General features: G+C 45.7%; 1 protein-coding gene across 1 annotated transcript; it reads left to right on the top strand.

Annotated features, from left to right (window-relative positions):
* Positions 1-985: 985 nt before the first annotated feature.
* Tsc22d3 (TSC22 domain family member 3) lies at positions 986-5501 on the top strand. The gene is made up of 3 exons (XM_032889928.1): positions 986-2205; positions 2904-2955; positions 3947-5501. The coding sequence occupies exons 1-3, from the start codon at positions 2084-2086 to the stop codon at positions 4175-4177; spliced, it is 405 nt and encodes a 134-aa protein (XP_032745819.1). The 5' UTR covers positions 986-2083; the 3' UTR covers positions 4178-5501.
* Positions 5502-13421: the final 7920 nt, after the last annotated feature.

Below are 13421 nucleotides of genomic sequence, written 5' to 3'. Positions count from 1 at the left end.
TATATGTTGGTGGAACCTAATGTTCCTCTAGTTCTTGGTTGGTTGGTGTAAACAGTATTGGTTATTGCATCACTTAGTCCTTTCTCTGCCCATGCTGTTTCTTATGTTTGCAGTTCAGATTTTGTCCACCAGGTGGCCCTTCCTAGGAAGGAGCTGGAGAAAAGAACCTCAAGGCTCAGATGCCACCTTCTTTTTCATTCCTTCCTTCCTTCTTTTCTTTTTTACGCCAAAACAATGAAACTGTATTTTAATGCAAACATGTAATTTTTATTAGACAACAGTAACCTTGTATCCTTATAGTATCATTAACTCTTCAATGGTATATGTATAGTTGAACACATTACTATTAGACACATAGGTCTATAACATACCATCTTAGTTTGCTTATATTCTAGAAAAAACAGATGTTGGTAAATATAAGTGGATTTGTTCATAGTTTGGGAAATTTTCTTCCTGGGATGGAGTTTCTCTTTGGATTCTCTGTATTTTTCATTATTTCATATTTTATAGGAATAAGGAACCAAAAGTTAAAAGAAAATCAGGAAGTCTGCACATGTAGACAAAACTGTTATCAGCACTTTGAGATTCCTGGGAGGCATGTCCCTCTTGGTGTCGATACTTCAGGGTTTTCATTTTGGGAACACTTGGAGAAATCCTAAATCTTGCTTTCTTCGGGCTCCTGTTTACACTGTTACATCATCACAGGAAAGGATTTTCCTGAGGCGCAGTTTATGTGTCTCTTTGGATTGTAGTTTTCTTTTCAGCTTGCTGTTTATAAAAACTAACAATTTTGCTTTAAAAAATTAGTCCAGTCATGTTGCTGTATAGCTATAATCCCGGCATTTAGTCTTGTGTGGTCAGAGGCCAGCCTGAGCTATATAGACAGACCCTGTCTAGAAAGAAAGGAGGGAAAGAGGGGAGGAAGGGCTGGAGAAGTGGCTCAGCGGCAAGAGCACTGGCTGTTCTCCCAGAGGACTGGGTCGATGGCCGCGAGATTAGCTCACAACCTTCTGTAACTCCAGTTCGAGAGAATCTAACAAGGCACTCATATGGTGCACAGTCATTCATACCAGCAAAAGATCCATACTTAGGAGATAAAAATAAATAGGGGCAGAGCGCTCAGGTAATGGTGTTGAATGCATTTTCTTTGCAGCATAGGATAGAGAGATCAAGGAGAAAGGGAACAGTCTCTGTTGCCACTCCATTGCTAACTCCAGTACCCTGTCAGCTTTCAATACCCTCTTTCTTCCACCTACTGCTTCCTACTATGCGTCCATCCCATATCACATGCAGACCACCTATTATTCCCATACCTGTACTTTTCAAGGAAGAGATGGGTTGAGTGGGTTCTAGAATTTGGACCAGTCTGGGTAAGCATCTGGCTAGGTGAGGAGACAGATGCGTTTCTCAGTGAGTGAACGTGCACGTGGAAAATCTGTTTCCAAAGAAAGAAATTGACTGAGGGGTTAGTCGGCTGGAGGAAGTGAAGAATAGTGGGAGTAGGCATTCAGAGTGTGACTGGAGAGCACCACAGAGCCAGTTAGAGCTTGCTGACTGGCACCCAAAGAGCTTTTAAATGCAGTATCGCCCTCTGCTGAATGCTTTCTACCTCCTGTTAGAGCATTTCTTCTTTCTCTAGAAATCGGCTCTGGTTTGCCTTTTACCAGCCTCCAAAGTCCTCTTTGGAAATGCCAATTGGCACAAGAAAGTGCTGAACTGTTTACAGTCCCTGACTAAGGTTCAGGGAGGGGATGTGGTTTAACTGGGCCACAAAGCCCAGTACAGGACTCATTTGCATGGCCCCTGACGCCATGTGACGCAGCTGGCTCCTCCTATATAAAGAAGCAGGAGCCGAAATTATCTCTGAGTCTGGGTTGGACTGGCGGCTGTGGAGTTTGTGACATACTAGGTGACACCCTGGAGCCACTTCCTTTCAACTCCAGCTTGAAAGTGCCTGCCTGGCTCAGGGTCTGCACTGCAGCCTACTCCTAGCTCCAGGGTTTGACTGCAGCGCCAGAGCCTATCCTGTAGCAGCGCGCCAGCAGCCACTCAAACCAACCACAGCTCCCCGGCAACCCGAATCATGAACACCGAAATGTATCAGACGCCCATGGAGGTGGCGGTCTATCAACTGCACAATTTCTCCATCTCCTTCTTCTCTTCTCTGCTTGGAGGGGATGTGGTTTCCGTTAAACTGGATAACAGGTAACCACTGGCCCTAACTCGAGCGCTGAAGTGAGGCAGGGAGCCTGCGGGAGCTGGGCTCAGAGGTGGATCTCAGAGCTAGCTAGCTGGTCCCTGTTCCCCGCGGTGTAGCATCCTGGGAAGGGGCGGGGGTAGGGGACGCAGGAAGGGGGGTCACCTCCGCGCCGGGATCCGCCGGCGGAGCGTCCCTGCGGCTGCTGCGTGGTGAAAAACAGCAGCTGCAGCCGGGAAGGCAGAGGGCCGCTGAGCTAGTCAAGGCTGGGACAGGAAGAAGGCCAGAAGCTTCTGAATTGAGAAGGAATTCCTAGCTAGGTTCGGAGTTCGGTAGGTTTGCCGGGACCTTTGGGGCCCACAGTAGGGACTTCCCTTGGGCGCGCACTCCATTGTTTGCAAATCGCCCAAAAGCAGGCCGCTCAAGCCCGGGAGCCCCAGAAACCTCGAGGCTCCAATCCATTGGAAGTCAGGGCGGAGCCCACACAAGGCTTATGGGGGTTGGGGAAAGTGCAGCTTCCTGCAGGGGCTAGAAAGGGACTAAAAACTAAAATGCCTGGACTTCAGGCCAGGGAGGCAGAAGAGAGGAAGACGGTAGGCAGATGGAGGACTTCGGCCACAGCCTTCTTGTATGCTTAGAGTGACTAATGGGTGGCTATGTTTTTTTTTGTTTTTTGTTTTTTTTTTTTTTTTTTTTGTCTTTCCAGTGCCTCCAGAGCCAGCGTGGTGGCCCTAGACAACAAGATTGAGCAGGCCATGGTGAGTAGCATCACTGCGCCATTGCTGCCCTCGTACTTAGCTGCAGCTTATGTAACTCTGAACAGGTCTAAGGGCATGGATGCAAAAGTGTTTAGCCAGGATCCTAAGGAAAATAACTGCTAGCTTCCCATCCTCATTGGAAACCTTAAAGTACAATTAGCAGGATACTCCCTTTTCACTCCACCATCCCAGGGCTTTACAGCTGCTTCTGGCTCCCTCCTGAATGGTGCAAAGGGAGAGCTATGACTCTTGAATTTGTCTGCCTCCTGCAGTTGGCAGGGGCCAGAGCTCATTGGATGCAGTTGCACTGCAGTGCCTCTGCAGAACCTGGGCTAGGATCAGGAGTTGGGAGGAAACAAAAAGCAAAGCACCCCACCCTTTTGCTGGCCTGGTTCTGACTAGGTAGAGGTTATACTCCACCAAGCAGCAAAGATGCTCCAGAACCTTGAGACTTGTTTTCAGTAATGTCACAGTTTCCTATCCGTCAGTAGATTCAAAGGGTATAATGAGCTCTGTCCCTCCCCAGAACGAGGTTCCTGTGTCCTGTCTGAGTCTGCAAGACAAGCTGTAACTCTGTGTGCTGGGTTATGTGCAGAGGAGGAAATGCGGAAACAATTTCATATTCTTGGAGAATATTTGTAAAGCAGACCAACAATATGGGGGTGCACTATAGGCTTACCCCAGATTTGTGCCAGCACCACGGCAAACTGAGAGTCCTTACCCTAGTCAGAATTGAAAGACATTAACAATTTTGAGGGAACCTGCCTGGAACAAAACTGAGCTCCCAACCCTGGTATGACACAAATCCTGCAACTCTCCTGGACAAGAGTCTTAAGTGATTTGGAGAAGAGGGTGTGCAGAATTGAGCTTCAGGCATGATATATTGTAGGAAGGCTGCGTGATGGTGGCATAAAGACCAGTGCAGCAGCCTCATGGGGACAGTGCTGCAGACGGGCTGTGATGGCTAACGAATAGCTTTGTTCCTTGGCAGGATCTAGTGAAGAATCATTTGATGTATGCTGTGAGAGAGGAGGTAGAGGTCCTAAAGGAGCAGATTCGTGAGCTGGTTGAGAAGAACTCGCAGCTGGAGCGTGAGAATACCCTCCTGAAGACGCTGGCGAGCCCAGAGCAGCTGGAGAAGTTCCAGTCCCGGCTGAGCCCTGAAGAGCCAGCTCCTGAAGCCCCAGAAACCCCAGAAGCCCCTGGTGGTTCTGCGGTGTAAGTGGCTCTGTCCTTAGGGTGGGCAGAGCCACAACTTGTTCTACCTAGTTCTTTCCAGTTTGTTTTTTGGCTCCCCAAGCGTCATCTCATGTGGAGAACTTTACACCTAACATAGCTGGTGCCAAGAGATGTCCCAAGGACATGCCCATCTGGGTCCACTCCAGTGACAGACCCCTGACAAAGAGCAGGTTTGGAGACTGAGTTGCACGGGGCCTAGTAACCCCAAGCCAGTGAGCTTGTCGTGCCACCGGGCCCTGGGGGCTCCCAGGGTCTGGGCAACTTAGTTCCAGCTGGCCAAGGAGAAAGTAGTTTTGAGATGGAATGCCAATATGCTCCAGAAAGTGTAAGGGGTCTGTTTTCATTTCCATGGACATCTTCCACAGCTTCACCTGACAACGACTGTTCCTATGAAGAAGCCACTTGTGTTTTAAGCAGAGGCAACCTCTCTCTTCTCCTCTGTCTTCCAGACGGGGACAGAGATGGGAGAGATTGAGCCAAATCAGCCTTCTGTTGGTTAATATTGTATAATGCATGGCTTTGTGCACAGCCCAGTGTGGGATTACAGCTTTGGGATGACTGCTTATAAAGTTCTGTTTGGTTAGTATTGGCATAGTTTTTCTATATAGCCATAAATGCGTATATATATACCCATAGGGCTAGAACTATATATTAGTGTAGTGATGTATACATATACACATACACATACATGTTGAAGGGCCTAACCAGCTTTGGGAGTACTGACTGGTCTCTTATCTCTTAAAGCTAAGTTTTTGACTGTGCTAATTTACCAAATTGATCCAGTTTGTCCTTTAGATTAAATAAGACACGAGATATAAGGGAGGGAGAGGGAGACCAGCCTCACCATGCGGCCACAGATGCCTTGCTGCTGCAGCCCTCCCCAATCTGTCCACTGAAGACATGAAGTCCTTTTGAATGCCAAACCCACCATTCATTGGTGCTGACTACATAGAATGGGGTTGAGAGAAGATCAGTTTGGACTTCACATTTTTGTTTAAGCTTTGGGTCGTTTTTTTTTTTTTGTTTTTGTTTGTTTTTGTTTGTTTTTTTTTTTTTTTTTAAGTTCTTGTAAAACTTTGGGATTAGTCAAAGGATGGAGTCCTGTGGTAGACGAGAAGAGTAATAGTTTTGATCCCTTCGGGGCCTGGAAAATGTACCCAGGAAGCTTGTGTAAGAAGGTTCTGTGACAGTGAACACTTTCCACTTTCTGACACCTTATCCTGCTGTATGTCTCCAGGATTTGGATTTTGATTTTTCAGATGTAGCTTGAAATTTCAATAAACTTTGCTCTTTTTTCAAAAAATCAATTTGATGTCTGACTGTATAACTAAGGCAGATGAGCACCTGGTAGAAAGAAGCAGGCTCTTTTCTAGTCGATCCAATCTCTGTTGGCTACCTGGTAAGGCCAGACCTGTGCTACATTCACGATGCTTTGTCGTTCATATGGTCCCTACATGAAGAACATGCTTGTGCTCCTCTACCTCCCTGCCCCAATAAAGGAAGCAGAGACTCAGCAAGTTTAAGTAACTGTCCAGAGTCACACAGTTCTTACAAAAACTTGGCCTCAACGTGGCAGCCTTCCTACTCCGTCCTGCTCTTTTATAAGAAAGCTACAGAATGAATGACTATTAACACCTAACTTTAACTTGAGGGGAAATTTGAAAAAGATACCCCCCAAGAATGCTCCAAAGAAACAGGCAGGGCATACTTGTGACAGAACAGAGGAACCAAGTTAATACAGGTGGGCCTGTCTCTTCCTGCTTCTGAAAGGGTCAGCACAGACTGCATTTTAATAATCCACTTGGAGCTCTTGAGCTTGACAAAGAAAGTGTTTTGGTGGGAAAAGGGAGATAGTGTGAGGTGGAAAAGCTACATTCTTCCAGTCTGCTTTCCCAGACCCACCCTTAAAAGATAAGCCTCAATGCCTGCTTCTCCGTCAGTCCTTGGAGTTCTCTGACCAGCTGTGTGGGCAAAGTCTATTCCAGCTTCCCTCTGCACCTCTTAAGGACTACTTACTACCATCTTCCCTGTCTGCATTTAAATGCACTTTGTCTGACCAATTAATGAACATTAGTATCTCTTCTGACGGACTCTCCAATGGACATATACTACAGCAGGCCACTTCTGAACCTCACATGTTCCCAAGGATCTCATCCCATGTCAATTATTTCACTTCATCTGTGCTCCCTGTAGAACACACAGCTATCATTTGGACACATGCAGTTGAACAGAACTTGTTCTTAAACCATGATCCTCAAAGTGACCAAGATGACTTGGCCCAATGACTATCCAAACTAATTCAAAATGATTGCGGCTTTCTCCAGCAGATTCACACTTACTGGCCTTTTCCAATTGTCAAAACCTTTTAACCTTAAATACCTCTGCTTGCTGGCCACCTGAGCCCCAATTTCCCTACCTTATTTTGATCATGCTAATCGGGATGTCAAATTCATTGTGTACAACCTGTCAGTTTGGTCAGGGTACACAGAATGTGTAGGTTCTGTCATAGATCAGCCACTCTGGGTCAGCCCCCAAGCAGCCATCCCTCATCTGACCTGGCTTCTTAATCCTCATTCCCAAGCCCTCTAGCTTTACCTTTAAAGCGAGCTGAAGGCTTTTTGGACTTTTCAGGACAACTATAGACTTCACACCCCTGTGTGAAGCTGAAAAATAGCAAAGGAAGGTTTGGTCCATAGTGCCACATGATTGGGGGTGGGCACAAGTGGTATTAGCGAGTGGGGGTACATCTGTTATAATTTCAGCACCTGAGAGGGGGAGGCAAGAAGTTCAGAGGACAGCCTGGACTACATGAGACCTTGTCTCAAAAAGGAGAGGGGATATGAAGAGAGTAAGAGGTCTGAGGGTGGAGGGGCAGAAAATGGCCTATCAAACCCTCTGGTCAACAAGCACTTTCTGTACAAGAAAGGGGAAAAAAACTTGTCCCACAGTCACTTAGTGGTAAAGAGAACAACTTTGTTCCCTAGGCAACCACACCTAAACAGAGACAAACACTGCAACCTCTGAGGCCACAGCAGTTACTAGACCAGATAAGAGGAACTTTAGCGGTTCGCTATTCACACAGGAGCAGCTCTTTGTTATTTGTTATTGTTGCTCCACAGAAAACCTGCTATGGTGGAGAAAGGCAGAAAAACATATTGTCCGTAGACATTCATGGCTTTTCAAGATCTGGCTCAGCTGGTCGAATCCAGACCCAGATACAAGGGGGAAAAAAAAAAACAATGAAAGCTGCAGCAGTAATCTTTCTGGGCATGCCACCTTGCCGGGTGACCTATGATCTACTATCTCATCTAGTCTCCTCCTGGCAGTCCTACTGACATAACCAAAGGGATCACAAAAGCACTGCTCTGTAACCCTACTGAAGAAGGCAAAGCGCTGTGTTTCCTGCCCTTACAAAAAGGCAGTTACAGATTAGTTCCATTAAACAGACAAGAAAACTGGGAGCTGTGTTTCCTGCCCTTACAAAAAGGCAGTTACAGATTAGTTCCATTAAACAGACAAGAAAACTGGGAGCCCGAGAGCTCCATGCAGCTCCCAGAGTTCCCATGGGTCTCGGGAGACAGCAGGCCACCAACCCCCAATGTCAAAAATACTCTGAGAACCCCTCAGGTCCATGGTAGTTGAAGTTTTATTCTTTACTGAGAGGAAGAGGGAAAAGGAGAGGATGAGAGAGAAAAAACAAAAGTATTTAATTTAATGTGGCTTTTAAAAGAATTGCTTGTATTTGCCCTGAAAGCTGGAAACATCCGTTTGAATACTAAAGCAGTAATGCACATGTTAACTAGCTAGGTTTAGCTGAAAGACAAGAGAAAAAGCACACAAGAAAAGAAAGTGCAGAGCCCACCAGCCCTGTGGTGTTTGAACATCACCCTACTTATTCAGGAAACCCTGCCTTCTCCTCTTAGGCTAGAAATTGATGGGCCAAGGACAGAGACAGCTCAGTCCCTGGGCAGGTGTGCAGAGAAACCCACTCAGGCCGGGACACTGAACTTTTATATCACATACCACTAAAATCTCCCCAAACCTCTGAGGTATGTCCTATTAAGATCCCTGTTAATGGGGTTGGGGATTTAGTTCAGTGGTAGAGCGCTTGCCTAGCAAGCGCAAGGCCCTGGGTTCGGTCCCCAGCTCTGAAAAAAAGAAAAGAAAAAAAAAAAAAAGATCCCTGTTAATGCGCCACCTAGGGGTTTTTTTGTTTGTTTGTTTTTTCTTCCAGGAACTAAGGACCAAACCCTGGGCCTTAGTGCTTGCTAGGCAAGCGCTCTACCTGGCAAGCACTCTACCACTGAGCTAAACCTCCAACCCCCTTTAAGAGCCCTGTTTAGGGATAGTGTGCTCAGTGGTAGAGAGCATACCTCGTACAAATAAGGAAGGCCCTGGGTTTAATCTCTAGTTGCAAACCCACCAATAATAAATGTTCTCATGTTACCAATGAGAAAATGAGAACACTATGTGAGTTACAGAGAAGTTAGGCCCCTTGGCCAAAGTCATACAGCTAGTCCAAGGCCAAGCTTGGACAGATGCCTGAAGAAATAGGATAAAGGACTTCAATGGTTTTCTTAATTTCTCCCTTGTAGTGTAATGCTTCCAAATCCAATGGATGGTAGTTATAACTCAGAGAGGTGGGAAGGAAAGGACATCAGCCAAACTAGCAGAAGCTACCATTAAAAAAAAAAAAAAAATCAGTAAGCTGGGTGGTGTGGACCTCATGGTGACCACTGTTGCTTGACAAAACTCCAGAATATCAATATCACAGATCACTCGGGAATCTGAACCCCACTGGAACTGGACTCTGGCAGTTGGGGAAGGATGGAAGTGAACAGAGGAGAAGGAAAGGGGAAGGTGGGAAGCTGGCTCGGCTGGCCCCAAGCCAAATGCTTTTAGGTAGCATCTATCTAAGAGGTCTCAGGAAAGGGTCCGAGTAGGGAAATTATGTGAGCCAAGAATCAGTTGTAGACGATGGAGGCTGGCAGCTCTGGAGAACAGGGAAAAGCTAAGGGTAGGCCTGCTGCCGTTATACTCCAGGTGTGAGGTGATAAGGGCCAGCCCAGGGAAGGCTGAGAACAGAAGCCAGGAAAGAAAAGGATTTCTCAAGTGTGGTCTGTAAGCCAACCCCTGAGGACTCCCCGGAAGTTCCAAATGCCGATTGCACTCCACTCAGGGAGGCTACAGAGCCTACATCTTTCACAAGTCCATGTCGCTGGTGAGTCTCCACGGTGGAAAACTTTGAGGCTCTACCAAGTGAAAAGTTAGCATGGCCTAGGAGCAAAGGATCCAGGTAGGGAGGAGATAACAAAGCAGTCTAACTCAAAGATGCCATGGATGCTGGTTTTGTATGATTTTACATATATAAAATTATTTGCCAGTTCAACCAACTTTTTTTTTTACAATTATAACTCAAGGTGACCAAGCAATCGAGATGTCTGTGCCTACACTTTCTGAATGCTAAGACCACAGATATGCAACACCACACCCAGCTTTAAAATTAAAAATTATTCATTTTATGCATATGGGTATTTTGCCTATATGTATGTCTGTGTACCACACTTATACCTTGGATATTAAGACTGGTGTGCAACCATCACCAACACATCTCCAGAATGGATCAGTATCCTAAGTTGGCAGGCACTGTGTCCCCAGGAAACACTCCCCCCCACTTTACTTACATCCCACCATGAAAATGATGTCTGGTAGATTGAAAAGGCTTTGCAAAAAAGAAGGTGAATTCCAATTTGCATCTCCAGCTGAGCTAAGCATATTTGCATATGGAAAGATCCTGTAAGAAACTGGGAGGACAGAGAATTGTGAAGGCCAGGGCTGAAGCACATGACTTGCCCATGTCTACATGTCATCTGAGCTGAAATGCGGCAGTCATGTGAATGGACATAAGCCACCACCTCTGGGAGAAAAGACTGCAGAGGAAGATGAACAGAAGGCAGAAAGCCCAGGAGGGAACCAGGCTGGCTGTGATGCTGGGGAAAACACTAATGTATTTTGACCACCTCGCGTCTTTAACCCGTTGGTCCATTCTTTCTGATGTTTCTTCTTCAGAGGTCTCCTTATCATAAGCCCTGCCAGCCTGTAAAATTGAGGACATCTCTAAAGGTCACTTTGAGGAGCTCTGAAGCCACTGAGGTATTCCAGGAAGAGGCAGCCAGGAGTTCTGACTAGCAGTCCTTCCTTGTCTTTGCACAGCTAACATAGTCATATATGACTGTGGCTTTGCATTGGCTTCTCTAGATCCCAGTTTCACAAGCTGCACACAAACTGCTTCCACTGGATCCTTTCTAAACCCACTGCCCAGTAAGCCTAAAGACAGCTGTCTGGCTGCAAAATTTGTAAAATTTGTATGGATTACCAATTTGCTCTAGGGACCTCGGTTTCCCTTCCAGCCTGTACTTCCTATTCATTATATCAAGTTATCCAGTCGTTCAGTTAAGATCTCTTTAGAGCTCTATGCAACCGTATATATAGCTCCTTCCTTCCTTCCTTCCTTCCTTCCTTCCTTCCTTTTTTCCTTTTTTCCTTCCTTTCTTTCTTTCTTTCCTTTCTTTCTTCCTTCCTTCCTTTTTTCCTTTCTTTCTTTCTTTCTTTTCTTCCTTCCTTCCTTCCTTCCTTTCTTCTTTCTTTCTTTCTTTCTTTCTTTTTCTTTTTTTCTTCTCTAGGGTGCTGGGATTGCAGTGTCATTCACCATGCCTGTTTTATGTGGTACTACAGAGCAAAGTCAAGGTTTCACACATCACTGTATTTTCTTTTTTTTTTTTTCACTGTATTTTCTAACAGCACATAGGACAACTCTCTGAGCAATTGTTACTTCCTCACGATGGCACATACATTAATTCTGTACTCGAATAGACTAGGTTCTAGACTACATAGAACAGTGAAGAGTATTTTGGGGAGAGTTCGGGGTAGATATATTTTAATGGCCGACACAATACCAAGCATGGAGGTGAAGACCTGGATATCTAGGATTTGGAAGACTGAGGACAATCTGTGTAAAGCAAGCATGGGCTAAACAACAGGCTCTAAACTAGCCTGTGTTACACAACCAAACTCTGTCTCAAAACCAAACACAATAACAAAAACCTCTATTGCACGGCTCAGCCTTTGCCTCCTGAGTGTTGGGATTAAAGGTGTACACCACCACACCCAGCTATTTAATGGTCTTAAACACCATCCCTTGACAGTGGCTCCAAAATCTGTCTAGTGTCAGTTTTTCCTTTGAACTTTTGGAAATGGGTTTGCAAAGCTTTCCTTCTCACTTTCTTTCGTGAGTTTCATAATATCTTATAAGACCAAAATTGAAGTCTTGACTCCACATGGAAGTATGCCTCAACAGCTGTGATCCCCAACTACATAGCTGTCCAAGTCCCAATATATATGGAGGGAAAGGAGAGGAGAGAGAGAGAGAGAGAGAGAGAGAGAGAGAGAGAGAGAGAGAGAGAGAGAGCCGCGCTTCTCTAGCACCATTGCTTAAGCTCCCCTCACACAGCCTCAGACACTGGGGCTCCCTGCTTCCACGCTGGACTCTGTCCATCCCACGGAGCAGCTACGGCGACCTTCTTAATGCCAAATCAGATTGTGGCGTTCCCTTACCTTAAGCTTATCAATGGCTTATCATCATACTTAGACTAAAGTCCAAACTCCTTCCCAGGGCACACAAGAGCTACATGATCTAGCCTCCACTGACCTCTCTAGACTTTTCATGTGCCACTTTGCTTCTCTGGCCAACCTCCAACCCTGCTGAGCCCCCTCCTTCCCAGCTACTTCTCACACACTTTGGTATGTGCTTCTCTGTGCAGAATTATCCAGCCGTCTGGCAGCCTACTTGCTTATCACAAGGTTTCTTAGTCTTGTTTCTTAGCATTCTCTCTCTCTCTCTCTCTTTCTCTCTCTCTCTCTCTCTCTCTCTCTCTCTCTCTCTCTCTCTCTCTCTCTCTCATTTTTCCTCGATACCCTCTCCGAAGAAATGTCTCCCAGAGACGGCAGTTATTACAATTGCATGACATTATTTTGTTTGTGCCTCATGGCTCTGAAAGCTTTCCTTAGTAAAGACACCTCTTCTACAGAGCTTAACACAATCCGTGGTACACACCAATCGACAAAAGAAACCTCTGGGTGTTTTTTTTAGATACTTTAGCCAGTGATGGAGGTTGGGCACCTAAGCTTGATGGAGGTGGGCTGGTGGATGTCTCAAACCTTTCTTTTTTTTTTTTTTTTTTTTTTTTTTTTTTTTTTTTTTTTCCGAGCTGGGGACCCCAAACTCCAGGGCCTTTGCGCTTCCTAGGCAAGCGCCCTACCACTGAGCTAAATCCCAACCCGTCTCAACCTTTCAAATAACACAAGTAAACTGGTCTGTTGATGGTGTCAGGTATAAATTTCTTGCTCTGCTGACAACTTTTAATTGAGCTCATTCTATGAGTCTGTCAAGCAGCAGGCTCAGCACTGGGAATATGCTGTTTAAGCCAAAGAGTTATAGAGGAGGCTTTTTAAGGGGTTACTGCAAAGGGAGATGGCAGATGTCTGTGCTGTTACCCTAAACACTCTGTCATTTCCTCCCAATTCCATGTTTTGACCTGGAAAACTTCTGCTGTCTAGAGGTGTTGGTCAAGCCACACCTCTCTGGAAGACAGGGTCATAGTTGTTGGAATTGGCTCTGCCTATTATAACAAAAACAGCAGCCGCAATTGCATTTAAGGGATATTTACTTATCAATCTCATAATAGACGTCTGAAGGTAGGCAGCCTAGAGGGGTGGGTACAGCAGCTCCATAAAGTCACCAGACTTTACAGTAGCTAATTGTTTTATTGTCAAGATGGCTGCTCATGCTCTGGCAAATCTACCCACAGCAAAGGCAGTGGAAAGGGCAGGGAAACCACAGCTCATTTCTGAGAACTCTTTCTAGAATACTGCACAACATTTTTTGCTTACAACTCACTGGCTAGAATGTGATCTGCTCACTCTTCTTTATAAGAGAGGCTTGCTTTTATTACCACTGAATGTTTACACCAGAGAACGCAGACACTTGACCAGTGGCAAGCATTTCTGCCCAGGATGCATGGGTTGCACAGAGGTGTTCAGTTCTGGAAAATGTGTTCTCTGAGAATGTAGCTCCTGTGTGTGTGTGTGTGTGTGTGTGTGTGTGTGTGTGTGTGTGTGTGTGTGTGTGTGTTCATTTTGAGGTGGGATACTGTATGGCGCCCAGATTG

The sequence above is a fragment of the Rattus rattus genome, chromosome X (genome assembly GCF_011064425.1).
Source record: "Rattus rattus isolate New Zealand chromosome X, Rrattus_CSIRO_v1, whole genome shotgun sequence".
Taxonomy (NCBI): Eukaryota; Metazoa; Chordata; class Mammalia; order Rodentia; family Muridae; genus Rattus; species Rattus rattus.
The sequence above is the reverse complement of the archived record's forward strand: the minus strand, read 5'-3'. Positions and strand labels throughout refer to the sequence as shown.